This window comes from Bubalus bubalis, chromosome 18, assembly GCF_019923935.1.
Source record: "Bubalus bubalis isolate 160015118507 breed Murrah chromosome 18, NDDB_SH_1, whole genome shotgun sequence".
Lineage (NCBI taxonomy): Eukaryota > Metazoa > Chordata > Mammalia > Artiodactyla > Bovidae > Bubalus > Bubalus bubalis.
The window spans coordinates 63,199,845-63,225,758 of record NC_059174.1 but is presented as its reverse complement, the minus strand read 5'-3'; the positions used below and the strand labels follow the sequence as shown (position 1 = coordinate 63,225,758).

The 25,914-nt window shown below is 58.2% G+C and overlaps 3 protein-coding genes and 1 long non-coding RNA gene across 4 annotated transcripts; 2 read left to right on the top strand and 2 right to left on the bottom strand.

The window, feature by feature from the left end:
• Positions 1-653: 653 nt before the first annotated feature.
• Positions 654-4,022, top strand: NDUFA3 (NADH:ubiquinone oxidoreductase subunit A3). Its single transcript, XM_006053449.3, has 4 exons — positions 654-788; positions 1,008-1,082; positions 2,905-2,982; positions 3,870-4,022. Exons 1-4 carry the CDS (start codon positions 779-781, stop codon positions 3,959-3,961), a joined length of 255 nt encoding a protein of 84 aa, XP_006053511.1. The 5' UTR covers positions 654-778; the 3' UTR covers positions 3,962-4,022.
• Positions 4,023-4,077: 55 nt separating this feature from the next.
• TFPT (TCF3 fusion partner) lies at positions 4,078-11,724 on the bottom strand. The gene is made up of 6 exons (XM_006053441.4): positions 11,582-11,724; positions 10,959-11,217; positions 6,033-6,103; positions 4,868-4,937; positions 4,575-4,787; positions 4,078-4,231 (listed from the first exon to the last, which is right to left on the bottom strand). Exons 1-6 carry the CDS (start codon positions 11,602-11,604, stop codon positions 4,112-4,114), a joined length of 756 nt encoding a protein of 251 aa, XP_006053503.1. The 5' UTR covers positions 11,605-11,724; the 3' UTR covers positions 4,078-4,111.
• Positions 11,725-12,017: 293 nt separating this feature from the next.
• Positions 12,018-23,067, top strand: PRPF31 (pre-mRNA processing factor 31). The gene is made up of 14 exons (XM_006053443.4): positions 12,018-12,155; positions 14,310-14,494; positions 14,586-14,646; positions 15,102-15,185; positions 15,825-15,922; positions 16,498-16,604; positions 17,288-17,457; positions 18,637-18,794; positions 19,181-19,270; positions 20,761-20,888; positions 20,965-21,037; positions 21,498-21,626; positions 21,730-21,828; positions 22,676-23,067. The coding sequence occupies exons 2-14, from the start codon at positions 14,318-14,320 to the stop codon at positions 22,799-22,801; spliced, it is 1,500 nt and encodes a 499-aa protein (XP_006053505.1). The 5' UTR covers positions 12,018-12,155; positions 14,310-14,317; the 3' UTR covers positions 22,802-23,067.
• On the bottom strand, positions 22,826-25,878 carry LOC112580349. The gene is made up of 3 exons (XR_006545935.2): positions 25,411-25,878; positions 23,918-24,147; positions 22,826-23,030 (listed from the first exon to the last, which is right to left on the bottom strand). It is a non-coding gene; the product is annotated as an uncharacterized LOC112580349 (long non-coding RNA).
• Positions 25,879-25,914: the final 36 nt, after the last annotated feature.

Below are 25,914 nucleotides of genomic sequence, written 5' to 3'. Positions count from 1 at the left end.
TGCGCTAGAATGAGGGGCTTCCGTGGTGGCTCAGACGGCAAAGAATCTGCCTGAGATGCAGGAGACCTGGGTCGGGAAGATCCCCTGGGGAAGGGAATGGCAACCTGCTCCAGTAGTCTTGCCTGGAGAATTCCATGGACAGAGGAGCCTGGGGGGCTACATACAGTCCATGGGGTCGCAAGGAGTTGAACATGACTGAGCCACTAACAGTTTCACTACTTTTTCACAAATGGAGATCACACGGGGCACTGTGAGAGTCCGCAGAAGGTCCCTAACCCTTAAGGAATGAGAGTTAGGGCTTGCAGGACGAACTGATTTTGAGCTAAGACCTCAACTGATAGATTGATCATTTGTCCTCTCGCAGACTCCGTTTGCCCATCTATAAAATGGACTCTCAGAAGTAAACTATAGATGAGGACTGATGCACTCCGCTTTAGCTGGGCTGCAGTAGGACTGGAAGTTACTCCTCCGGAACGACGTTCTGAGAAAAGCGAACCTTGGCAGGTGCGCCGAAGACAGGCTTGCGTTTAAACCCACAGCGCCGCCTCCTTTTCTACAGCCTTCAGCACCGACCGCTGTTCTGCAATACTGCGCACGCGCTGACTCAGCCGGTGGCGGCTTGCGGGTCGGGACTACAACTCCCAGAGTGCTCCGCGCCGCCACCGCCTCGGATAGCCGTTCGGCGCCACTGCGCAAGCGCGGACTCAGGCTGCGGGGCCCGTGCCCAGGGACCACAACTCCCAGAGTGCTCCGCGCCCTCGCCGCCGCCGAGACCAAGATGGCCGAGAGTAAGTTCGGGTTCTGCCGGCGCGTGAAGCTGGTTCTAGGAGTCCCGGGTGGTGCAGGGGTTAGGGCAACGCGGAGCCCCTGTGGAGCCAGTGGGGTCCGGGCCGGAGGGGGGTGCGGAGGTTACGAGGGGGCTTCTACAGGGCGGTGTTGACGGAAGAGGGATAGAGGTCACCGGGGGCATCAAGTGCGAGGGTGACCCTCCTCACCCATCCTTACAGGAGTCGCAGCCTTCCTCAAGAATGTCTGGGCCAAGGAACCGGTGCTAGTGGCATCCTTCGCCATTGCGGGCCTCGGTGCGTGAGTGTCCCTGGTGCGAACGTGCATGACCCCCAACCGGCGTCCCAGCTTTACCTTCCATCCCGTAGAGGTCCCATCGCTCCCCGCCCATCATTCCATCCTGTACCCCGAGCCGCGACCCTCGCCCTCAACATCCTGTGTCCCCCCATCGTTTCCATCCTGTACCCCGAGCCGCGACCCTCGCCCTCAACATCCCGTGTCCCTCACACCCCATCATTCCATCCTGTACCCCCAGCCCCGACCCTCGCCCTCAACATCCCGTGTACCCGCTAGTGTGCCAACACCCCAACCCCTAATATTCTGACCCCTCCACCACCCCATCGCTTCGCACCCCATCCGCGCCCACCCAAGAGTTCTATAATCCCTTGAAAGAAGTTCTCAATCCTAGATACCCATTATAAATACCTAACCCCTTTAAAAAAATAAGTGTGGAGAAGGAAATGGCAGCCCACTCCAGTACCCTTGCCTGGAAAATCCCATGGACAGAGGAGCCTGGTAGGCTACAGTCCATGGGTTCACAAAGAGTCGGACACGACTGAGCAAGGTCACTTTCACTTTCCTCACCTCCTACTCTTCTCTGTCTATAAAAGAAACTGGCATTCAGACCCAGATAAGATGATACGCTGGGGCACTAGCCTGCCATCTTCTAGGATGCCTAGCTTTGCAAATAAAATTGTATTCCTTGCTTCAAAAAAAAAAAAATAATAATAATAATCACCTCACCCCCCACCACACTCTGAATTGAGTTGGCGGCGGGTGGAGGTGGAGCTCGGGAATCTGGTATCTCCTGAAAATTCTCTGGTGACTCTAACGTGTCTCCCTGATGGAGAACCTCAGCCCTGGAGCTGGACTGCTCAGACTTTCAGGGGTGGCAGTGGGGCTCTCGTTAAAACACAGGCTCAGATTCAGTAGGTCTGGGAGGGGCCCGGGCAGCTGCACTAAGAAGTTCCCAGGCCTTGTCAGTAGCGCTGGTGGGCAGGCCCCACACTGGGTGAGGTTCGGGACCACAGTTGTCCGGCCTGGCAGCCACGGCCCACATCGGCCCTAGAGCTCTTGCAGTGGGGCTGGTATGAATTGAGATGGGCCGTGTAACGCTCATGTAAAGTACGTGCTGGATTTCAAAGACTTCCCATAACAAAAAATATATACCCATTTTTTTTCACGTTGATATATTGAAGTAATATTTTGCATATACCTGGTTCATTTTTTAAATTTGTGCCTTTTAATTTTACTGTGGCTATTCAGTTCAGTTGCTCAGTCGTGTCTCTTTGCGACCCCATGGACTGCGGCATGCCAGGCCCCCCTGCCCATGTGAATCGCATCGCTGGTTCTTACATTCCTGTCGGACAGTGCTGGCCTGGAACACTCCTTTATATGCCCTGCCCCACCTCCCCGTGACTCCCAGCTCCCACCCAGAGGGACTGTGGTTTCTCAATGATTGTTCTTTGAACCTCCCCCTCTTCCTCAGTTTGTAACAGTTCATGATGCCTCTGGAACATTGCCAAGACACCCCCTGACCCATACCCCCCAATATGCTCCATGACTCAAATGCGCTCCTTCCGTGACCACCCCCTTCTTCCCTCCTGTGCCCTCCAGGTCCCACGTGTCTGTGAGTACTTGGCTTTCACCCAACCTCTGAAAAGTGTTATACACCCTTATGCTGACGTATGGGGCTCCCAGGGTGCCAAGGGGCCTCCTGGAGGTGAACCCCTGCTCCCCTCCCCTCCACGGACCTGACCCCCATTTGGCCAAAGCTCAGCTTCTGTCTGCGGGGGTCTCCTCCTTCCCCCAGGCCTCATGCCTGTTATCTCTCCACAGCTGTAATCCTGCCCACACTCAGCCCCTACACCAAGTACTCGCTCATGATCAACCGGGCCACACCCTACAACTACCCAGGTGAGTGAGGCCTGGCTGTGCTGGGGGGGCAGTAATGGGCAGGCGCGTCCTCCACAGGGCTCCAAGATTCTGCGGTGCACGCTGGACTCTATCCTTTCATCCTTAGTAGATGGAATCCACGTGCCATCAAGTTCACTTCTTTTTTAAAATTTATCTGGCTGCTCCGGGTTTTAGTTGCGGTACTCTAGATGGTCAGCTTCACTGTAGCAACGTGGGATCTAGTTCTCTGACAGGGGTCGCACCTGGGCCCCCTGCCTTGGGAGCACCCAGTCCCAGCCCCTGGGCTACCAGGGAGCTCCCTCCTGTCTGTTTTTGCACTTTGTGAGTTGCTGTGGTGCTTTCAGATCTATGTCCTTGTCTGGGTTCCCAGCCTCTGTTGCTTTCCCAACTGCTGACTTCCTGGGTCTCTACCTCTCCAGGCCTGTCCTGCTTCCTCATGTCTGTTGGGTCTTTCTCTGGGGCTCCTTTCTGTGTCCATCATTCTGGTTTTTCATGTCTCTAGGTCTCTATCTCCCTGCTTCCCGACATCTCTGACTCTCTGACCCTTGGTGGTGGTACTTGAGTCATTAAGTCTTGTCTGACTCTTGTGACTCCACGGACCATAGCCTGCCAGGCCCCTCTGTCCATGGGATTTCCCAGGCAAGAATGTTGGAGTGGGCTGCCATTTTCTCCTCCAGGGCATCTCCCTGACCCAGGGATAAAACCCCGTCTCCTGCATTGCAGACAGATTCTTTGCCCCTGAGCCCCCAGGGAAGCCCTCTCTGACCCTTACTTTCTCATCTCTCTCCTGGGGTCCTGTCTCCCTGTCTGAATGTAAGCTGACAGGCCGGCCCTTCTCTGGGGGCCCTGGCGATCTGCTGGTCTCAGCAGCCCCCTTCTGTCCACAGTGCCCCTCCGAGACGACGGGAACATGCCCGACGTGCCCAGCCACCCCCAGGACCCCCAGGGCCCAAGCCTGGAGTGGCTGAAGAGACTGTGAGCGCCTCTGTTGACAGGGAGCGGCCCCCGCCCCGATGGCCCCAATAAATGCGTGAAAACCACCCCGAGCCTGAGTGCCTGTGGGCAGCGGTGGGCACAGTGGGCAGCAGCCAAGGCGAGAGTGGGGGCTGGTTTATTGAGGGGGAGTGAGTTAGTCAAAGGGGGGGCTGGCTAGGGTTGGGTAGGGCAGCAGTTTGTCTGGCCCCCGAGAAACCCAGCTTGAGTCGAGGGCCTCGTCCGCTTCAAAGCCAAAGTCTTCCTCAACCTTGATCTGGGGGAGATGAGAGTGGGGCGTGAGGAGGCCCTGGCCCGAAGGCCCACAGGAGGTCCCCGTGTCCCCGTACATGCTCCCCAGAGCCGCCCCCACCCCCTCTCCCTGCTCTGCTGCCAGCCCGCCCGGGTATCTGTCCTTCTCCCCAGAACCTCCTCCACGTCTTCCTTCTCCACCCCCGCCTGGCATTTTCCAGCTCTTTCTCCTTCCCAGGCCAGCCTCACTCCATTCCTCCGCCTTTCAAGGCCCTCTCTCCCCAGCCGTCCCAGCCTGGCCTTTCCCTGCTTCCCCTGTGCACCCCGCTCCCCCTGCACCCCTCTCCCTTCCCCCCAGTCCCCCTCACCGGGCCCAGTTCTGGGGTCAGCGCAGCCCCGACTCGCCGGGTGTCGCGGGGTGCTCGCCGCCTCTTCCTCCCGCTGGGCCCCTCGCCGGGGGCCGGGCTGCCTGGCTCCGGGGGTGCGGGCGTCCTCCGAGGTGGGGACAGCCCCTCTTTCTCTGGAGGCTCGTTCTCTGCATTGCCGGGGGTGGGGGCATCTGTGCCCTGGCTGCCCTCGTCCTGGCAGATGGGAGAGGGGGTTAGGTGAAGGCCATGTCCCGGGCTCTGGGCTCGCCCACCCACCCGCAACCCCAGCTCACCTCCAGCACGATGGTGAACTGGCTGGAGCGGTAGTCATCGCCGTAGGAGTCCAGCACTCTCATGAGGAACCTGCAGAGAAGCCGCCAGGGGAGCCGCTTTACCTTCCGCCCGGCAGGCGGGAAGGGGACGCAGCGCAGCTCTGACCCTGAAGGTCTGAGACACCCGGGTGCCCAGTGGACTCGGGGCAGGACAGGGGGACCTCTGTACCTCAGCTCCTGCTCTGGAACCCGGGGGTGTGACCCCCGCACCGGGGCGGCCTGCAGACAGCGGCACGGTAGCTGACGATGGTGCCACAGGCCTGGGTGAGGTGTCAGCTCAGTAACTGGTCAAACATACATTGTCATTTTCACTGGTAGCTGGGAGGCGGGCCCAGGGCCCTCACTCATGACCCTGCCTTCTCTTCCTGCTCCCTGCTCCCGCAGGCTTTTTGGTTTTCTGTCTCTTCTGAGCTCTGACCAGATGGTCCCCATAAGCCAGCACCTGGGCGGAGCCTCTTCCATGCACCTCTCCTCCCAGCACGTGCCAGCTGCTCTTGAGGCTGTCCGCTACAGAAGCCGCTGCCACCTGTCCTCTCCTCGGGCACCTGGCATGTGGTGAGAGTGACTGACATGTGGAAATGGTCGATTCTGCTTATTTTTATTGAGGTGCGCTGAAAATCGGAACCAAGTGGCTACCCAGCATGTGAAATGAGGCTTGTGTGACCGAGGGAGTGAATTTTTAATTTCACTTCTTAATGAACTTGGTCGGTTACCACTAAGCATGAGAGTGGCAAGGGCCACCGAGGAGCTACGTTTTTCACTTCATGTGAATGAATTCGAAGAGTTCATGCCCCGAGGGCTCCCATTCAGTCCTCAGCATTGCCTGATCCTCAGCATGATCCTGGCATTGCCCTGCCTCCATGGCTTCTCAGCAGCCTGTGATCCGGGCATTACCCTGCCTTGATGGTGGCCTAGTGCTCAGACGGGTGTGGCTGGCCTGGAGGCACCCAGCAGACCAGGGCTCGAGGCTGGGTCTGTGACCCTTGGGCTGGTCTCCTGCACTCCGCCCACCCCATTCATTGGGGGCACACCCGCCGCCCCAGGCCTGGGACTCAGCTTGCTGCCCAGGCCCGGAGATGGCAGGGACAGAGGCTGAGACGTGCGACGGGGGCCCCAAGGGGGTTACCTGCGTTCCTGCTGGAGTCTCCGAGTTATTCTCTGCACCTGGTGGAGCCTGTTCAGGACCCGCTCGTTCACCTGCGGGGAGGTGGAGAAAGCACGCGATAGCTGGGCTCCGAGATCAGCACGGTGAGTGGGGCCCCTGGGCACCAGGGAGACTGGCCGGGGCCTCCAGGGCCTGTGTGTGTGCCACTTCCCTGCTCACTGCCTCTCCTGTTCCACTGCCTGGTGCACTCCGCTCACACTGGAGTCCCCTGGCACGGGCCAGGCCTGGGGGCACTCAGCGCCCTCCTCCCCAGGTGCCTGTGAGGCTCACTTCCTTCAGACTGTGCTCAGGGACCTCCCTGAAGGTCCAGAGGTTAGACTCTGCACTTCCATGGCAGGGGGCACAGGTTCGATCCCTGCTCAGGGAACTAAGATCCCACGTGCCCCACAATGTGGCTAAAAAAAAAGAAAAATACCTGCGTCAAAGGCCCCCTGCTCAGGCTTCCCCCACTTCCTACGCCAGAGCCCCAGGTCCGCCCCACTCAGCTCCGCTCTTCCTCCACCTTCCAGCCTCTGTCTCTACTCAGTGTCCTCAGTGTCTCCGCCGCCAGCACAGAAGCTCCAATGGGCTGAGGTCTGTGCCCCTGTCCCCAGGGCCTGGAGCAGAGCCTGGCAGGGGGTTGCTCCCTAAACCCTGCCAACCAGAGGACTTGTTCACAGAGTGAGTGTTTCAAGGACTCCAAACCAGGAGACAGGCTGGAGATTAGGGCAGGAAGTGGCTGCTTTAGGTAGGCCTGTCATGGGACATGCGTGGACTGGACTGCTTCTGGGTCAGAAGGACCTGGGTTCGAATACCAAGCTGCCCTTCTCAGCTGTGTGGCCTTGGGTAAGTTACTTAACCTCTCTGAGCCTCAAGTTTCTGCACTGGTCAGAGTAATAACGTAACTTACTCCTGGTTGGGGTTGGGCTAAGAGCAGAGGCTCAAGTGCAGCTCCATTTGAGCAAATGGTGAGTCTCTCTGGAACCCAGCATCCAGCTGTTAAACAGGGCTCGGGATACCTGCTGCTGCTTGGGGGGAGGGCGGGGGGCCATGGGCTGAAGGTTCCCAGCCTGGCATAGAGTGGGTGTTCTCGGGAGAGTGCTCACTTTGCCAATGCCACCCTTGCACTGAAAGACTCTGAACAGAAGGATACAAGGAGCCTTGCAATCACTGGGGGAGAAAAGAGTCGCGTGGTCGTGGAGAGAAGAGAGGTTGAGGGGAGCTGAAGGATGGAGCGGAGCCGAAAGCCTCCTGGTCAGAAATATTCCCAGGTGGCCCAGCAGTCAAGAACCTGCCTGCCAATGCAGGAGACGTGGGTTCGATCCCCGGGTTGGGAAGATCTCCTGGATGAGGGCACAGCAACCCACTCCAGTATTCTGCCTGGAGAATCCCATGGACAGAGGAGCCTGGCGGGCTACAGCCCATGGGGGTCACAGAGACTTGGACACGACTGAGCAACTAAACAACAACAATAATAAAAATAAATGGATCTGGTTTATATATATTAGGTATCATGCCAGACATCCTGGAATGTGAAGTCAAGTGGGCCTTAGAAAGCATCACTACAGACAAAGCTAGTGGAGGTGATGGAATTCCAGTTGAGCTATTTCAAATCCTGAAAGATGATGCTGTGAAAGTGCTGCATTCAATATGCCAGCTGCTGCTGCTAAGTTGCTTCAGTCATGTCCGACTCTGTGCAACCCACCAGGCTCCCCCATCCCTAGGATTCTCTAGGCAAGATATACTGGAGTGGGTTGCCATTTCCTTCTCCAATGCATGCCAGCAAATTTGGAAAACTCAGCGGTGGCCACAGGACTGGAAAAGGTCAGTTTTCATTCCAATCCCAAAGAAAGGCAGTGCCAAAGAATGCTCAAACTACTGCACAATTGCACTCATCTCACACACTAGTAAAGTAATGCTCAAATTCTCCAAGCCAGGCTTCAGCAATACGTTAACCGTGAACTTCCTGATGTTCAAGCTGGTTTTAGAAAAGGCAGAGGAACCAGAGATCAAATTGCCAACATCCACTGGATCATGGAAAAAGCAAGAGAGCTCCAGAAAAACATCTATTTCTGCTTTATTGACTACGCCAAAGCCTTTGACTGTGTGGATCACAATAAACTGTGGAAAATTCTGAAAGAGATGGGAATACCAGACCATCTGACCTGCCTATTGAGAAACCTATATGCAGGTCAGGAAGCAACAGTTAGAACTGGACATGGAACAACAGACTGGTTCCAAATAGGAAAAGGAGTACGTCAAGGCTGTATATTGTGACTCTGCTTATTTAACTTATATGCAGAGTACATTATGAGAAACGCTGGGCTGGAAGAAGCACAAGCTGGAATCAAGATTGCTGGGAGAAATTTCAATAACCTCAGGTATGCAGATGACACCACCCTTATGGCAGAAAGTGAAGAGGAACTCAAAAGCCTCTTGATGAAAGTGAAAGAGGAGAGTGAAAAAGTTGGCTTAAAGCTCAACATTCAGAAAACTAAGATCATGGTATCTGGTCCCATCACTTCATGGGAAATAGATGGGGAAACAGTGTCAGACTTTATTTTTGGGGGCCCCCAAATCACTGCAGATGGTGACTGCAGCCATGAAATTAAAAGACGCCTACTCAGGAACATTATGACCAACCTAGACAGCATATTAAAAAGCAGAGGCATTACTTTGCCAACAAAGGTCTGTCTAATCAAGGCTATGGTTTTTCCAGTGGTCATGTATGGATGTGCGAGTTGGACTGTGAAGAAAGCTGAGTGCTGAAGAATTGATGCTTTTGAACTGTGGTGTTGGAGAAGACTTCTGAGAGTCCCTTGGACTGCAAGGAGAGCCAACCAGTCCATTCTACAGGAGATCAGTCCTGGGTGTTCTTTGGAAGGACTGATGCTAAAGCTGAAACTTCAATACTTGGGCCACCTCATGCGAAGAGTTGACTCATTGCAAAGATTCTGATGCTGGGAGGGATTGGGGGCAGGAGGAGAAGGGGACGACAGAGGATGAGATGGCTGGATGGCATCACTGACTCGATGGACAAGAGTTTGAATAAACTTCAAGAGTTGGTGATGGACAGGGAGGCCTGGCGTGTGGCAGTTCGTGGGGTCGCAAAGAGTCGGACACGACTGAGGGACTGAGCTGAACTGAACTGAATACTTGTATTAGGGCTTCCCTGGTGGCTCAGCTGGTAAAGAATCCGCCTGCAATGTGGGAGACCTGGCTTGGATCCCTGGGTTGGGAAGATCCCCTGAAGAAGGGAAAGGCAACCCACTCCAGTATTCTGGCCTGGAGAATTCCATGGACTGTATAGTCCATGGGGTCGCAAAGAGTAGGACATGACTGAGCGACTTTCACTCACTCACTCATACTTACATTACCAACTTCCTATCTATACACATACATAAATCCATGTTACAAAGAGTACTTCTAGGAATGTCTGGTAACTGCTGGTGGGGCGCATTTGTCTTGAGTGTCTTATAGGTATTTATGGAGGACTGGGACTGCTGGCCACAGAGTATGCATAGGTTCAACCTTCATGCACTTCAGGGGAATGTATGTAATTTAATATCCAGAGCTGACCCTGCTCCAAGCACTTCCACTGGTCCTGCTACCTTCAGCCTGGCCTTCAAATCCCCTCCCCAACATCCCCGTCAGACCAAGTGCCTCTCCAGTCCTGAGCAAACCCTGTGCTATGTGAAGTTCCTAACGTACTTTTCCAGCTTGCCGTGCTCCTGCTTACCCTAAGCCTCGGCTCAAACCTCACTCCCCTGTTAGTTCTCTGTCATCCCTGCCTCTTCCTCTCCTCTGCGCCTACCCGAGTGCAGGCCTCCTCCTCTCCTGCCTGGGCCACTACACTAGCTGCCCCCCTCTTCCAGAACTCACCCAACAACACTGGCATGGGCTGGATTTTTGTTGTTTAATTGCTAAGTCGTGTCCGACTCTGTCCCCAAAAAGTGGTGTGTTGGAGTCTTAATTCCCAGGACCTCAGAATGTGGCCTTATTTGGACACAAGCTCTTCACAAAGGTAATCAGGCTAAATGAGGCTATTATAAAGCGGGTCCTAATCCAGTATGGTGGGACAGTCACACACACACAGAGCACAGGAAGAACGCCATGTGATTCTGAAAGCTGAGATCGACAAGCCAAGGAACATGAAAGATCCCCAGTGAGCCACTGGAAGCCAGGGAGGGTGCCCAGAACAGATAGCAGATTATCGCTCACAGCTCTCAGGGTGAACCAACACTCCTGACACCTCGATCCCAGACTTCTAGTCTCCAGACCCTGTGACAGTACATTTCTGTTACTGAGCCACCCGTCTGTGGTTCTCGATACAGTAGCCCTAGCAAATGAGTCCAACCAAAGACAGTCTTTCAAACACCCAGACCTGACCCTGTTCCTTCCTATCTGAAACCTTTTGATCGCTCCCTTTACTCTCAAAAAAGAAAAAACCCAAACTTCTTGCTATCATGTTCGTGGCCTTTCAAGATCTGGGCCCGGCTTCCTACTCCATCCTCCTTCTCACCAAGGAGGCTAACGCAGTGATTCAGCGGAAAGAACCTGAGTCTTGGCAAAGGCTGTGAGGATGGAGGAGGAGCTGAGAGAGATCGGAGAGGCAGAATGGACAGGACCTGAGTAAATGATGTCAGGGGTGTGAGATCTGAAAAGTCAGATCAGTGGTTAGCAGTGAGCTGCTTTGTGTTGTCAAATGAAGCTCCTAGAGGAGACAGCCCTCCAAGGTGCCTTGCAGGGTGCCGGACACACACTAGGTGCTAAATAATGAATGAATGAATAGACGGAAGGTTCATTCACCTGGGCAAGGAAGGCTGGATACCTAGACAGGCAGACACTGGGAAGGATTACTAACTCAAGCCAGAGGAGCCCCAAAGAGGGGGATCCACACTCACCTACCTGCTCGATCTCCCGGCAGCGCCGACCCAGCGCCTGGTACTTCCTGCGATTTAGTTCCCGCTGGCGCCGCCGACGGCCCCGGGCTGCCTCTTCCTCTTCATCTCGCTCCCGGAGCCCGGAGCCGCCCAGACCCCCGGACACAAACTCCACTTCGGTCTCAAGCTCGCTCTCCAGGATGTGACCACCGAAGAGCGGAGGCAGCGCCAACTCCGAGCCTGGCGGCGCCGAGAACTCCTCGAAGCCCACGGCGGCCATGGTCCTGTAAGGTCGGGGGGGTGCTCAGGGACCCCGACGCCCCGTCTCCTAATCCCTCCTCGTTGAGGCCTTGGAAGGAGTCCAGGCCCCTAGCCCACCCTTTCCCAGGATTCAGAAGTCCAGGCTCCCAGCCCACCCCTTCCCAGAATCCAGATCTCTTCACTGGACAACTCAAGCCCCAACCCTTCACCCAGACCCAGGGGTCCCGGCCTCCGCCAGGCCCGCAGCCTTCTGCCTCAGGATGCTCGAGTACGGACCCCTGACCCTAAGCTGAAGGAACTGCACCCCCGCGTCAGTCCTCAGCGCAGACTGCTATCATGCAGCTACAATGTCTTTTGAGATTCGAAGTTTTCCTCAAAATCACTCACCCCTCTCTCTGCTCCAGTTCCATCTCTCCTGCTCGGGGAGCCCCAGGCCCCAGAACTTCCAACCTCGGCAATCTCCGTAGGTTAAGTGGTTCGCAAAACTACCCGTCCCGTCAGGCTACGCGGCTCCAACATCCGGGACTCTGCCGCCACGCCTTCTGGGAGCGGTAGTTTCCTATTTCCGGTTCCGCTCCGTAACCCTTCCACCTCCACCCTGACTCCCGGCTTAAACTAAGCCTTGCTTTCTCGTTGAACGCCTCCACCGTTCGTCTCAGTTGCCCTTTATTCTTATCCTGACACCCTGTCGCGAGGCTGCGGCGAGTCTGTTTGTCGGGCTCAGTTCACAGCGGGCCGCGAGCTGGATAAGGCGCCTCTCCTTTCGCCCTGCTCACCCCTTCTCCGCTTAGCTTCAGGTGCTAATAAAGTTGTTCCAAACGCTTAGGGAAAGAGGCGGGGCGGTGGCCAATCAAAGCGCAGATTTGCCTCCACGAGGGCGCGAGGGTGAGACGTCATCAGTGAGCGTCGACCGCTGTTTGGACGCTATCTTCCTAGAGACCGTGGTGTGAGGAGGGAAGAGGTGAGCGGTGATGGAGACGGGGGAAGGGCTGGTGGTCGGATTCCCGGGCCGGGGGTGGGGGGGCGGGCGGGAGGGGAGTGAAAGTCGCTCAGTCGTGTCCGACTCTTTGGGACCCCATGGACTGTAGTCTACCACACTCCTCCGTCCATGGGATTTTCCAGGCAGGGGTACTGGAGTGGGTTGCCATTTCTTTCTCCAGAGGATCTTCCCAAGATCTTCCCAACCCAGGGATCGAACCCAGGTCTCCCGCATTGTAGGCAGATGCTTTACCATCTGAGCCATCAGGGAAGTGCCTGGGCCTGGGGGGAGGAAGTATGCAAAGAGAAAGGCGGGCCTTCGTAGACCGACTACCCAAGGGTCTCAGAGCGCCTTCAGGGTTACATCTCTGGGGTTTTAGCGGGAGCAGGGTGTCTTAGTGCTTTGCATGGTGGTGCCTGGAGAAACAGGCTTAATCAAGTCATTACTTGAATAAGTAATGTGTGATGCGCCTTAGGGTACACACACGGCGTGTGCTGTGTGTATTCTCAAGCAACCTATCTACTCTGGAGCTGGAATAGAAGACGAGAACTGAAGGATAAGGAGGTGTTGAGCTGGTAAAAAAGGGAGGGTATGAAGACCTAAAGCGAGGGGACGAAGTGGGTAAGAGAAAGAAATGTGAGGACTCGTGGGGTATGGGGGATAGGGGCAGAGGCTGAGGCTAGGAAGGTGGGCTGGTGTCAGGCGAGGTCGTGGCACCTACTCCGTGCCAGGTGCTAAGCTGGGCGCTGAAAATGGACACGGTCTCTGTTTTCATGGAACTTTTACCTTAATAGGGAAGGTGGACATCAAACAAAATGTTAGAAGTTTAGAGAATTTCAAGTGTTGAAGTAAACAAACTGGTTCATAAATTGTACAGCAACAGGATAGAATTCAGTCTCGGAGTCAGGGAAGATCCACGCTGCAAGAAATATCGTTTGTGTCCCTGCGTTAGGAATGAAAAAAGTAATATATTCAGAGACTGGAGAAAGAAAACCAGACGTGGTTAGCATAAGGATTTAAGTCACTTATTCATTCATTTGCCCAGTACATCTTGAATACCTACCATATGCTAGATGTTTTCTTAGGTGGTGGAGATACAGGAAACAGACAGATCCGGGCCCATGGCAGTGTAAGCACCAAGTGCTCACCGCTGGACCGCTGGGAAACTCCCTAAAGCTTTTTTGAAACTTTATCTTTTTTTTTTTTTTTTTGGAGTATAGTTGATTGACAGTGTTGTGTTTCTGTTTTATTGGCCAAGCTGCAGGGCATGTGGGGTCTTGGTTCCCTGACCAGGGATCACACCCACTCCCCCTGCAGTGTCTGCTCGGAGTCTCAACCACTGACTGTCAGTCCCTCTTTTCCCTTATAGATTATTAGAAGATACTCAGTAGAGTCTCCTGTGCTATACAGCATGTCTTTGTTGGTTACCTATTTTCTGTATAGTAGCATGTATATGAAACATATGTCTTACTGAAAAAGAACAGGAAGAAGGAGCAATTTCTTATTAAAAAAAAAAAAAAGCACTGGGGAGGACAGAGTGAGGGGATTGTACCTTGTAGAATGGTGCTTTGTGTGGGCTTTACAAAAACAGTCTGTACAGCTTCCCAGGGTGGATGAGGTGCTGCTCTGGGCCTGAGGTGATTGGCCTTCAGGCTCTGGACATTTTAGGCCCTGCCTGGCTGTCCTGACATCTGAGGAGACCATTATTTCAGGATATCTATCACCCATTTGGGGCCCAGCTATTGGTGGGGTGGGGCCTCTGCAATGGGTGGAAGAAAAGGAGGATGTAAGAAGAGGTCGTATCTCATTAAGAGGAGGGGGTGTGCTTTTTCCTAATAAGTCTTAGAGACATTGGTGTGAGGGTGTGCGGTGTCTTGTCCAGTGAAGTGAGGCTGGTAAGGGTGAGCTGTGACTGGAGACCACCTGGTTCTGGGAGGTGGCTTCACACTCAGCAGGTGTTTGTTGAGCATCTGTGATGTGCCAGGCACCGTTAGGAGCCGGAGAGCAAAGCAAATGAACGTATCTTGTCCCTGCGGCGCCTGCGTGCAAGTGGGGTTGATCAAGAAGGACCAGGGCCTTCTGGCCGGGGGACCCCCTCCCCATAGTGAAGGGGAGCCCTGCCTTTCCTCCCTACAGGCCTCAGGATGTCTCTGGCTGATGAGCTCCTGGCCGACCTCGAGGAGGCGGCAGAAGAAGAGGAGGGAGGAAGCTATGGGGAGGAGGAGGAGGAGCCGGCCATCGAGGATGTGCAGGAGGAGACCCAGCTGGATCTTTCTGGGGACTCAGTCAAGAGCATCGCCAAGCTGTGGGACAGCAAGATGGTGAGCGGAGGTCCCGGGTACGCCGACGCGGGCAGCAGCCCCCTTTTTCTGGCGGGACCTGGGCTCTGACTCTGCTCTTCTCCCCGCACAGTTTGCCGAGATCATGATGAAGATTGAGGAGTACATCAGCAAGCAGGCCAAAGCTTCAGAAGGTGCCTTCTCCCCTTCCAGTCGTGACAGTACTGTCTCCACTGTTGTGATCAGAGCATGAAGAGACAGGAACAGACTGGAGGAAGAGCTGTACCAGGAGAGGGAGCCATGGGCCAGTCACCCCAGGGTGCAGCTTAGGCAACAGACACAGCGCTGGTTCCCCCCGCCCTGGAGCTTCCAGCCTTTGGGGAGCCCTCAGACATTATTCTAGGGAGCATGGCTTTTAGTCCTCAGGGAGCCCCAAGAGGGTTTAGTTCCAGGGAGAGATAAGGTCAAATCTAGACTGGCCGGGATGGAAAGACGGGAGGTTTGCAGACACGCAAACCTGTTCCCTAGTTTCTTCTTCAGCCCCTCTGTGCCCTCCTCCAGCCACATCTCTGGCCTCATCCAGCTGGGACCTGGGAAGGGGTGGGTGCTTAGACACACACCCATACCAGGCTGTTTCTCGTCCCCACAGTGATGGGACCAGTGGAGGCGGCCCCTGAGTATCGGGTCATCGTAGACGCCAACAACCTAACAGTAGAGATCGAGAATGAGCTGAGTGAGTACCGGGAAGGGCAACCAGTGAAGATCGAGAATGAGCTGAGTGAGCACCAGGAGGGCAAGCAGAAACAGCCCTGCCTGGTGTCCCACACAGCCTCTCCCGTCCCCACTTGAGGGGCGGGCAGGATCCCAGGCCACCGTCCCTGCTGGCCTTTCCCAGGGTCCTGCCCCTAAGCCCCTGTATTAGCTCAAACGTAGGTTCAGCTACTGAACAGAATGGTGACATGAGAAGGAAGTGTATTTTCCTCTCATGGGAAAGTCTGGATGAGGAGCCCAGGTTGTCTGAGTCTTACCGATCTGTCACCTGTTTCATGGTACAAAGTGACTACCTACCTCCAGCCATCACCTCTACATCCCCATCAGCAAAAAAAATCAGGAGAGAAAAGGAGGAGGGCACATTTTTTCCTTTAAATGAGTGACCTGGAAGTTGCCCGTGTGACTTGCCCTCACGCCTTATGGACCAGAACTGATCCACACAGCCGCAACCAGCAGTAGGGGCAGCCTTTGTGCTGTGTGTCTGTGAGCCCAGCTGCCATGAGGGGCTCCCTCACTGCAGGATGAAGGGCAGATGGGTGCTGGGGGAGCCAGCAGCATCTGCCTGCCCCTCATCGGGCTCCTGCCTGCCCTATGCCCCCAGACATTATCCATAAGTTCATCCGGGATAAGTACTCAAAGCGATTCCCCGAGCTGGAGTCCCTGGTCCCCAACGCCCTGGATTACATCCGCACTGTCAAGGTGAGTGCAGAGGAGGGGCCCCCAGCCACCACGCCTGTTGAGAGCGCCCTGCTCTTGGAGCCTCCGGGTCTGAGTTGGGGGGTCACTCAGCTCTCGGCCAGAGGCAGGATGGGAACAGGGAGCAGAGATTGGGGGAAGCCAAGACCCCGAGATGGCAACAGGCCCTGGAGCGTTCAGGGAGAGGGAGGAGGCAAGTGTAAGAGGTCATCAGGTCAATCTGGCCTCCGAGGCTCTGGGTCTGAGGGGAAGGTCCCCACGGGAGGGTCAGGCACGTGAAGGCGAGACACCAGCCAGCACCCAGGCTCCCGCGAGAGTCGAGCAGATGGGGGTGGGGAGGAGACGTGGTCAGACTGCACTGGGAGTGGACGCGGGCAGCAGGCCTGTGGGGGCAGCCTGTCCTCCGCAGGTGGACTGTCTGCTTCCGGGTGAGCCCATCCAGGGCAGACAGTGCGGATGCTTTGAGCCGCGGGTTTGTGGGAACTGGGGGTAGACGGAGGCGGCCACTGTCCCTGCAGGAGAGGTTCTAGAGCCTCCTGAATCCCCGGGCCTCCCCCCCTTGCCCCCTCCTCCCCCAGGAGCTGGGCAACAGCCTGGACAAATGCAAGAACAATGAGAACCTGCAGCAGATACTGACCAACGCCACCATCATGGTCGTCAGCGTCACTGCCTCCACCACCCAGGGGTGCGTACCCAGCAGGCCCGTCCGACAGCCGTTGGTCGGGGGCCCCCGTGGCACGGGTATCGGTGTCAGGAGGACTGGTCCCTGCACTGCCACATGTTCACCGAGCACCTCCTGCAAGCCGGGCTCTGGGCCCGGGGTCCCCGGCAGTGGGAAGCCAGCCTCCCCCCAGAGCCCATGGTCCTGAGGGGTGCGGCGGAGCACAGGCCTGTAATTAGAAGTGGCGTCCCCTAACAAGGGGCACGCAGGGTCTCCCCCTGCCCCTCAGCGTCTGTGGCGGGCCTGAGAGAAGGGCAGAGGTGTATCACCCCACAGCAGGGCTCTGACCGGACAAGCCGTGAATGGGCAGGGTCAACGGCAGCTGGTGACGGTGCTCCTGGGGAGCAGCTGGACGGGGGCCTGGCTGGTCGGCAAGGCCAGACCTGCAGGGTCCGCGGAGCTGGGGGGAGCATTTCAGAAAGAGGGAACACCTGCAAAGAGCCCAGCTGCAGCCTGGCCTGGGCCAGCTTGCCTGCCCCAGGCAGAGACGGGAAAGCGGCAGGGGTGTGCCACCACAGGCTGCTTCCTGCGGCCCTCGCTTCCAGGCCTCGGGGCTGGCGGGGAGGGTGGGGCCCCTCACCACTCAGGACAGGACCCCCGGAGGTCGGGGTCATTCGGTCCGCCCCAGCCGTGCCCCCACCCCGCAGGCAGCAGCTGTCGGAGGAGGAGCTGGAGCGGCTGGAGGAGGCCTGCGACATGGCGCTAGAGCTCAACGCCTCCAAGCACCGCATCTACGAGTACGTGGAGTCGCGGATGTCCTTCATTGCCCCCAACCTCTCCATCATCATTGGGGCCTCCACTGCCGCCAAGATCATGGGTGAGGCCCGGCCCTGCACCCATGACTTCGGGGAGGCCTGTCCCTTTCCTGTGAATCGGGGGGTGTTCTACACGTCCTGGGGCCCAGCACGCGGCCACCACCCCCACCCGCTCATGTGTCCGGAGATCGCAGACCATAGTGGCGGCCGGCAGAGCTGGGGCCCGGCAGCTGCAGGGGCGGCGGGGCGTGGCCAGTGGGGGGGCTGGGGACCCGGGGCCGCCTGGTGATGGGTCAGCTCTCTGCGCCCCAGGGTTCCCCGCAAAATGGGGGCGCTGGTCCTGGCAGCGTGATAGGAATAGAGTGCGTCTGTTCCTCCTCGGGGCTCTCTGCGGCTGCAGAGCGCCCCCCACCGCCTCCCCCAGGCACCTGGTCCTTTCAGCCAAGGAACACTTCCGGGCACATGTGTGATAAAGCAGCGTGTCAGTCACCGCAGGCGGGGCTTCCACGGCGAGATCTGTCCTCGGGATAGACCGGCACTGGGTGTGGGGGCGGGGTGCTTCCACGGCCTCTCCTGGGGGTGGACGGCCCCTGCTCGCGTGTCCTCTCCTGGTCACCCCGTGTCCCGGTCTCCTCCTCCCATCAGGGCACCTGTCCTCGTGGTTGGGGGTCCAGCCTGGGACATCGTCTCACCTGGCTCACCCCTGTAAAGGCCCTGTCTCCAGATTCTAAAATGTTGGGGGTTAGGACTTCAGCGAGTGAATTTGTGGGGGACACAGTTCTGTCCGTGAGGCAGCATGTGCAGGGTTGCGGAAAGGATGAACTCCTGCTTCCCCTACTCCCCACCACCTCTGACCTCACATCTTTGGGCAAACCATGTCACGTGCCTTGGTTTCCACCCTGGAGACTAGCGGGGGTGTTGCCCACACCTGCAGACACGCTCTTGGAACCCAAAGGTGGTTCACACCCGGGCCGCTGGCATGGTGACCACCCCCTGAAACACAGGCAGGCCGCGTGGCTTCCCAGACGCGGGGTCAGGTTCCTCGTGCGCCAGGGGCTCACTGTGCAGCCTCCGGCATGTCGCTTCCCCTCTCGGAGCCCCTCTGAATCCCCCCGAGATGGGACACGTTGACGCTCCCTGGCGGGGCCCCCTCAGGGCTGCAGCTGGAAACTCTTGTGAAGGTGCAGTGCTCGGCGGACCCCCCTGCCACCCCACTGACGCCTGTCCCCCTCCTGCCGCAGGGGTGGCCGGCGGCCTGACCAACCTCTCCAAGATGCCCGCCTGCAACATCATGCTGCTTGGGGCGCAGCGTAAGACACTGTCAGGCTTCTCGTCCACCTCGGTGCTGCCCCACACCGGCTACATCTACCACAGCGACATCGTGCAGTCCCTGCCCCCGGTGAGCGCCCCCTGGGTCCCTGGGTCACTGCTGGCGGCAGGCGTTGGGAGCCAGAGGGCGGGCCGCACGGGCGGGTGCAAGGAGGCCAGAGCGATGGGCTGGCCTGGGGTTCCGTCAGTGCCACCCACCTGCCGGGCACGGAGCCCGAGCTCTGAGCCTCGGTCTCCCCGTGTGTACGTGGGCGAACTGGACCTGGTCCGCCTTCAGACGGGAGAGAAGGTGGAAAAGGACACCAGCGGTGACCACTGGTTACTGTGGCGCATCAGTGCGCCCGCAGCCGCGGTGGGGGTGGGCTGCCGGCAGGGGCGGCAGGGCGGCACTTCCGGGAAGCCCGGGCTCTGAGGCGCATGCCTCGCGCTGACCCGCCTCCTTGTCCATCGCCTCAGGATCTGCGGCGGAAAGCCGCCCGGCTGGTGGCCGCCAAGTGTACGCTGGCAGCCCGCGTGGATAGCTTCCACGAGAGCACGGAGGGGAAGGTGAGGGCGGCGTCAGCGTCCGCGCGGCCTGTCTGTGGTCTGTCTGTGGCCTGTCTGTCGTCCATCGAGGAGCGCAGTCATCAGGAGACCCCCCGCACGGGGACTCACGGCAAGAGGGGGGAGTCGGGCTCCATCCAGAGCGGCGTCCCCTCCCCCACACTGCCATGACGATGGCCTCAAGTGCAGTGGCCCAAAGGGACATGGGGTTGCGGTCTTAGAGTCCTGTAGGTCAGAAGCCCACGGGGGTTCCCCGAGCTGAAGCCGCGGTGCTGGCCAAGTTTGCTTCTCCAGAGGCTTGAGCTCCGGAGGGCCGCTCCCGGCCGTTTCCAGCTTCCCAGGGCCACCGTGCACCCTGCTCGGGGCCCCTGCCTCCATCTTCAGAGCCTGCACAGCGTCTGCATGCTCTCCCTGCTCTGCCCCTGCCTGCACTTCTTCTCTGACCCTTTAAGGCCCCGGTGATCCCACTGGGCCCACACACACCACCAAGCTCTCACTCCCCGTTTCGAGATCCCCAGCCCAGTCACGCGTGCAGAGCCCCGCTTGTCAGGTAGTGGCGAGCTCACAGGAGCCAGTCGGTAGTAGACGCCCTGGGGTGCGGGAGGAACTTCTCTGCTGCACCGGGTTGTCTGGACACCTTGGGGCGGGGGAGGAACTTATTTGCTGCACTGGGGGTCTGTGTCTGGACACCCTGGGGCAGGGGAGGAACTTCTTTGCCGCAGCGGAGTGTCTCTGGACACCCTGGGGTGGGAGAGGAACTTCTTTGCTGCAGCGGGTCTGTCTCCTCTACCAGCTCCGCCGCTATGCTGGTATTTATTCTGTCAGCCTATCTTCCTGGGCAGACCTGTTCTGTGACAGGAGATGTGTCCATCCCGTGCAGTATGGTTTTCCAGGCACCCAGCCTGGCACAGTGTTTGGGGCTCTCTGACCATGGGGTACGGCAGTGACACAGCCAGACGAAAGTCCTACTCTGTGGCTTCTCCACTCTGGCTGTGGGCGGGCGGTGATGGGGAGACACACGCTGGTCAATATGCAGCGCGTCTAGGGTGCTGAGTAGAGACTTGGGGGAGAGGAGGTCGTGGAGGTGCTGAGGGGGCTTAGACTGATGAATCTGGAAGGCAGGAGGGCTGCTCTGAGGAGGTGAGGGTTTAACGTAGACCTGCAAGCAGAGAGCAGGCGAGTCCCATGAACTCTGGGGGACGGGGTCTGAAGCAGTCAGATGGTCAGCGCCAGGCTGGAGCCCAGCGAGCCCCGGGGAGGGGGAGCTGGTGGGACAGGGTGGGTCACATTGAGCCTGTGCGCCCTGCGGAGAGCCTGGGTCCTCAGAGGAGCTGATGGGGGCCGACTGGGGTCCTTCCTGAAGGAAGAGCCCAGCGGGATTCTCAGGTGCGGTGGTCTCCAGGGCATCCCCCTTACTGACTTGAGAGGAGCTGGGGTGGGGGGCAGGCCAGGCCTATGGGAGCTGCTGCCAGACCCCAGCCCACCCTCCACAGGTGGGCTATGAGCTGAAGGACGAGATTGAGCGCAAGTTTGACAAGTGGCAGGAGCCGCCTCCCGTGAAGCAGGTGAAGCCGCTGCCCGCGCCCCTCGACGGGCAGCGCAAGAAGCGAGGTGGCCGCAGGTGGGGCCCGGGGACCAGGCGGGGCGGGAAGGGCTGAGGCTCCCCCTTCCCTGCTGACCCCCCTGCTCTGCCCCAGGTACCGCAAGATGAAGGAGCGGCTGGGGCTGACAGAGATCCGGAAGCAGGCCAACCGCATGAGCTTCGGAGAGGTCACACCCCCCTACCTCGCGCCCCCGCATCCCCTCCACTCCTGTGGCCATGGCAACACCTCAGCCCCTTCCCTGGTTCCCTGGCCTCCACTCTTCCAGCCCCAGAGGGATCTCCGTGACCGCACAAGCCCCCAGGCTCACCCCCCACCTTCCCCACCCCACCACCCTGCTGTCCAGGCCTTCCCAGGCCCCACACCTGCCAGGCCCTTGCTACCTAAGCATCACCCCACTGGTCCTGCCGGAACTAGCTCACGTGTCATCAGTGAAAACTGTTTCGGTTCTTCACACGGCACAGACACACACACATTCCCCCTCAGCTCAAGCAGTAGTAAAAGGACCCGTGCTCCTCACCGGGGCCCCAGCAAGGCTCCCTGCACTCGGGGCCCAGGCGGTCCTGGGTGGGATGGAGCCCTGGGCTGACTGAGGGGCAACTGACACCTGGATGTCTCCCCTCCACCAGATCGAGGAGGACGCCTACCAGGAGGACCTGGGTTTCAGCCTGGGCCATCTGGGCAAGTCGGGCAGCGGGCGGGTGCGGCAGACGCAGGTGAACGAGGCCACCAAAGCCAGGATCTCCAAGACGTTGCAGGTGTGGGCCGGGCCCCGGGGATGGGGGCGGGGCCTGAGGTACGGGGTCAGGCATGGGTGTGCAGACCCAGGCCACAGCCCTGAGCACCCTGCCCTCCCCGCAGCGGACCCTGCAGAAGCAGAGCGTGGTGTACGGTGGGAAGTCCACCATCCGCGACCGCTCGTCGGGAACCGCCTCCAGCGTGGCCTTCACCCCACTCCAGGTACCAGCTCTCTGGGGGCAGCAGGCCCGGCGAAGGCCGTGTTCCCCCGTCCTGGGCTGCTGCTTCCTTAGCCGTGCCCTACTTTGGGGCTGCCGTGGGTTTGGGCGGGGGGCTCCAAAGAAGCCCCCAAGGTTGCATCTCGATTCCTAGCACATGGCGAGGTTCGCAGGGACCACTGAGTGTGGCCCCGAGCAGGCCCAGCCGCTGCCACCCGAGGGATGCCTGCTGAATTCCGGGGGCACTGTCGCAGGCGCCGAGATGGACACACACACACCAGGGAGTTCTGCCCTCTAGGAGTTTATCTCAGGGGTCAGACAAGTAAGATACATAGTGTGTCGGGAGGCGGAGAGTGCTGGGGACTGAAAGGACTAGGGAGACGGAGCCTCCAGAGGCAGCCTCAGCGAGGTGCGAATCCCCGGGTGTGAGACACTTGGATCAACGCCGGCCACGCGTCAGACCCCCAGAGCAGGTCGTTAAGTCCTCGCTGGGGCTGGTGCAGTTTGTGCTGGGACTGCAGGCAAACCTCTTACTTCTGGGACTTGGTGTCCTCATTCAGAAACTGAACGGGATCAGCTTTTCTCACACGGTGGTGTTTTTAAAATCGCCTGGGGAACTTGTTACAAACTCAGGGATCCAGGTCCTCCTGGCTTGCCTCACCCCCAGAACCACAGAGGATCTCCCAGGGTGGGGGAGACCTGGGGGCTGGCACGCCCTCCACATGCTTGCCCAGAACCCCAGGCCTATCAGGAAGGGCTGTGGGCCCCTGACACGCCACGATTCCCTCACTGGGAGGCTGTTAGAGACCAGGCCGTCTCCCCACCCCGCCCCATGTCCCTCCCCTGCCCAGGGCCTGGAGATTGTGAACCCACAAGCAGCGGAGAAGAAGGTGGCGGAGGCCAACCAGAAGTACTTCTCCAGCATGGCCGAGTTCCTCAAGGTCAAGGGCGAGAAGAGCGGCATCACGTCCACCTGAGGGGGGCGCCCGGCCATCACTGGCTGGAGGGACACGGGGCCCCCCGCAAGGGGGTCGGGGTCCGGAGGGGCTGGGGGTGCCAGCAGGGAGCAGCGTCCCAGGCCAGCCGCTGTGGCATGACGGCCAGTGAGGCCTGAGAGAAGCTGGCCCCCCGCGTGGAGCTCGCCGCCCCCTCCGCAGACACAGCCAGGCCTCACCACGCGTCGTCTTTAACTGGGAAAGGAGGTACCTTTGGAATGGACGTAATTAAAAGCACGTTATCAGGATCCAGTCTTGGCGAGTGAGTGTTTGTCAGCCACCTGGGTGGCTGAGGAGTCAGCGCTCTGGGGTCTGGTGAGCAGAGCTTGGGCTCCGCAGAACCCAGGTTTACCCTGGGCCTGTCACCTCCTCCTCGTGTGGTTCTGGGGCGAGGAGTGCCCTGTCCATCTCCAGGCCCCTTCGAGAACCGCGCTCATTCTGAGGCCCCAGCTTCCAGCACAGGCCACCGGGGTGCTTGCAGCATCGTGGGCGGTTGGTCTCCACCCTGCAGGCCTCCCCACTCACATCGCCAGGCGCACCCGTGGGGACACACAGTTGCTCAGGAAGCACTCAGCACCGGGCTCAGCCTCAGGGCCTGACGGGGGCACTGTTGTTACTCCAGTGTTGGCTGAGGACTTCCCACTCCCACCCTGGCGCGCCAAGCCCTACCTGTGCGGGGCAGACAGGTGCCCTGCCCTGGGGGGCACCCAGCACTACGAAAGCACCTGCCAGGTAAAGAGAGTGCTGTGCCTCCAGGGGCCGCCTGCTCTGCGCTGGGAGCTGGCTTCAGAGCTACTTGCTGACCTGCGAGGTCAGCCATCCTCAGCCACCCTGGAGGAGCAGCCCCACGGGGAGCCAGGCCTCTCCAGCTCGCAGTGTCTCCCTGGGTCTCTCTCCAGCTCATTGGGTCCTGGCTGAAACCTCTCTCCATGGGGCTCCCCCATCACCACTTGGGGCTCTGTGTGTCTCTGGACCCCAGTCTCCCCCTCCTCCCAGGGGCACTCTTCCCCTCCCTCACGTGAAAGAGTGTGCACACCTGGGAGGTTCTTTCTGAAGGCCAGATAACCCCAAGCCACAGAACTGTCTTCCCAGACTTACCCTGGATCTGTGTAGATCAGCCTTGCTTGAAAGTGATGACCTCTGCTGACCTCTGCCTGTGGGTCTGCCAGGGAAGGGCCACCTGTCAGAGTCCCTGCCCCGGCCAGACTGAACCGTTGAACCAGTGGACGGGCACAGAGGTCGAGTCTCAAGGAATCGCAGTCACCTGGCCTGACAGCCCTGCATCTTCTTGGAACAGTTTCTCCAAGTTTAGTACGCTTCAGGATCACCTGGAAGGAGAGTTTGATTCAGCTGGTCTATGTGTATGTGTGTGTGTTTAGTCTCTCAGTCATGTCCGACTCTTCGCGACCCCATGGGCTGTAGCCCGCCAGGCTCCTTTATCTGTGGGATTTCCCAGAAAAGAATACTGGAGTGGGTGACCATTCCCTTCGCCAGGGAATCTTCCCCCGCCCAGGGATCGAACCTGCGTCTCCTGCACTGACAGATGATTCTTTCCTGCTGAGCCGCCAGGGAAGCACACAGTTAGTCTATGGTGGGGCTCAAACACATGCCTTTTTAACAACTTCGCAGGTGGTGTTTATTGCTGCCAATGCAGGGACTAACACTTTGAAAGCTACTACTCTAGAAAGTTCTCTCCCAGATTAGCAGCATGTTCAGATCATCTTCAGAGTCAATTACCATGTCTGGTTCCCATCCCGAGAAACTCTTGATTTAATCGGTCTAGGGCAAGGCCTGAGTATCTGAATTGTTTTAAGCCCCCAGGTGCTTCTAATGTGCAGCCAAATTTGAGAACCATTGCCCTAGACCCTTGCTACTCAAAGTGTGGACGGTGGGCCATCACCATCACCTGGGAATCTTAGAAAGCAGGGCCTGGGACCTCCTGAATCAGAATTTGCATTTGACAAACCCCCAAGGGATTTTTAAGCCATCTTAAAGACGTTACTCTATCCAGGGACCACATGTTGAATAACAAGGCTGTTATGGATCAATAACTCTTCACTCTAGTGATCAACCAGGAAGTTTGTAAAAATAGAGATCCCTAGGCTTCACTCCCCAGGCCTGGGTGAACCTAAAAGCAGTGCCTGCCTTGCCACAGATGATTCCAATGTTCTCACCTGCATCTCCCCTGGAGTTCCTTACTTTTCTCCTCCTAGAGGAGCTGGGCAGACCTGACTTCCCATCTCCACTGTGTGGCCCAGGGCAAATGCCTCCTGGTTTGCAGAAGCACCGGTACCTAGCAAGTCTGAACCACAAGTCATTCCCCGTATTCATCCCTGTATTCATTCAGCAAATGGTTACTGAGTGCTTTCTACTGAGAGAAGAAGACTCAAATCATTAGGAAAAGGATGGCATACTCGCAAAAGCAGGTTCTAATGAACAGGGCTCAATGGGACCGCTCAGAACGGGAGGTCAGGGAAGTTTTCCCTCCAAAAGAAGACCACCGAGCTGAGATGTGAAGGACCAGTAGGCGACAATCATGGTGGGGGGAGGTGCGCGGGGGGGGGGGGCGGGGGACGGGATCCCATCTGTACCTTCTGCGGCGTCCTCACGACAACAAGCGAACGGAGGTGCGGAGGAGACTTACTGTCCCACAATCACGTCACCATTCAGAGGAAGGCCAAAAACTTCATGCCGCTTCCCAACCAGTGCAGCTATGCGTGATGTCAGTGACTTGGGGCATTATCTTCTGCTTCCTTCCTTTTCTTCCTTCCTCTGAGTCTCAAAGATGGGTCGTGCAACTGAGAGACCGGTCCGCCTGGCCAAGACACAAGGTAGGCGGAAGGATGCGCGCTGGTCCAAGCTTGCCTGCGATGCCCGGTTTCACACGCTTACAGGAGCGGGTACCGCCCACTCGCCACATCATTGGACGGACAGAAATGAACAGCCGGGCCCACGAAGGGGAAAGGGTGGACGCTCTTGCCTGGCTCCGCCCTGGGGCTGCCTTGATTGGCAGGTGCCTTCAACCTGGCCCGGGCTTTGAAGGCACCTGTCTGTTTCCGATTAGGTACGCGGCCTTTAACGCCCACTCTCCATGC

What these genes read in the sequence shown, in the direction of transcription:
- NDUFA3 (XM_006053449.3), top strand. An exon ending in CTTCGCCATTGCGGGCCTCG is followed by an intron (nt 1,083 to 2,904) that starts GTGCGTGAGTGT and finishes ATCTCTCCACAG; the next exon opens with CTGTAATCCTGCCCACACTC. An exon ending in CACACCCTACAACTACCCAG is followed by an intron (nt 2,983 to 3,869) that starts GTGAGTGAGGCC and finishes TTCTGTCCACAG; the next exon opens with TGCCCCTCCGAGACGACGGG.
- TFPT (XM_006053441.4), bottom strand. Translation starts at nt 11,604, where the DNA reads ATGGAACTGGAGCAGAGAGAGGG. An exon ending in AGTTCACCATCGTGCTGGAG is followed by an intron (nt 4,788 to 4,867) that starts GTGAGCTGGGGT and finishes CCCATCTGCCAG; the next exon opens with GACGAGGGCAGCCAGGGCAC. An exon ending in TGACCCCAGAACTGGGCCCG is followed by an intron (nt 4,232 to 4,574) that starts GTGAGGGGGACT and finishes CATCTCCCCCAG; the next exon opens with ATCAAGGTTGAGGAAGACTT.
- PRPF31 (XM_006053443.4), top strand. Translation starts at nt 14,318, where the DNA reads ATGTCTCTGGCTGATGAGCTCCTGGCCGACCTCGAGGAGGCGGCAGAA. An exon ending in ATTACATCCGCACTGTCAAG is followed by an intron (nt 15,923 to 16,497) that starts GTGAGTGCAGAG and finishes CTCCTCCCCCAG; the next exon opens with GAGCTGGGCAACAGCCTGGA. An exon ending in TGGCCTTCACCCCACTCCAG is followed by an intron (nt 21,829 to 22,675) that starts GTACCAGCTCTC and finishes TCCCCTGCCCAG; the next exon opens with GGCCTGGAGATTGTGAACCC.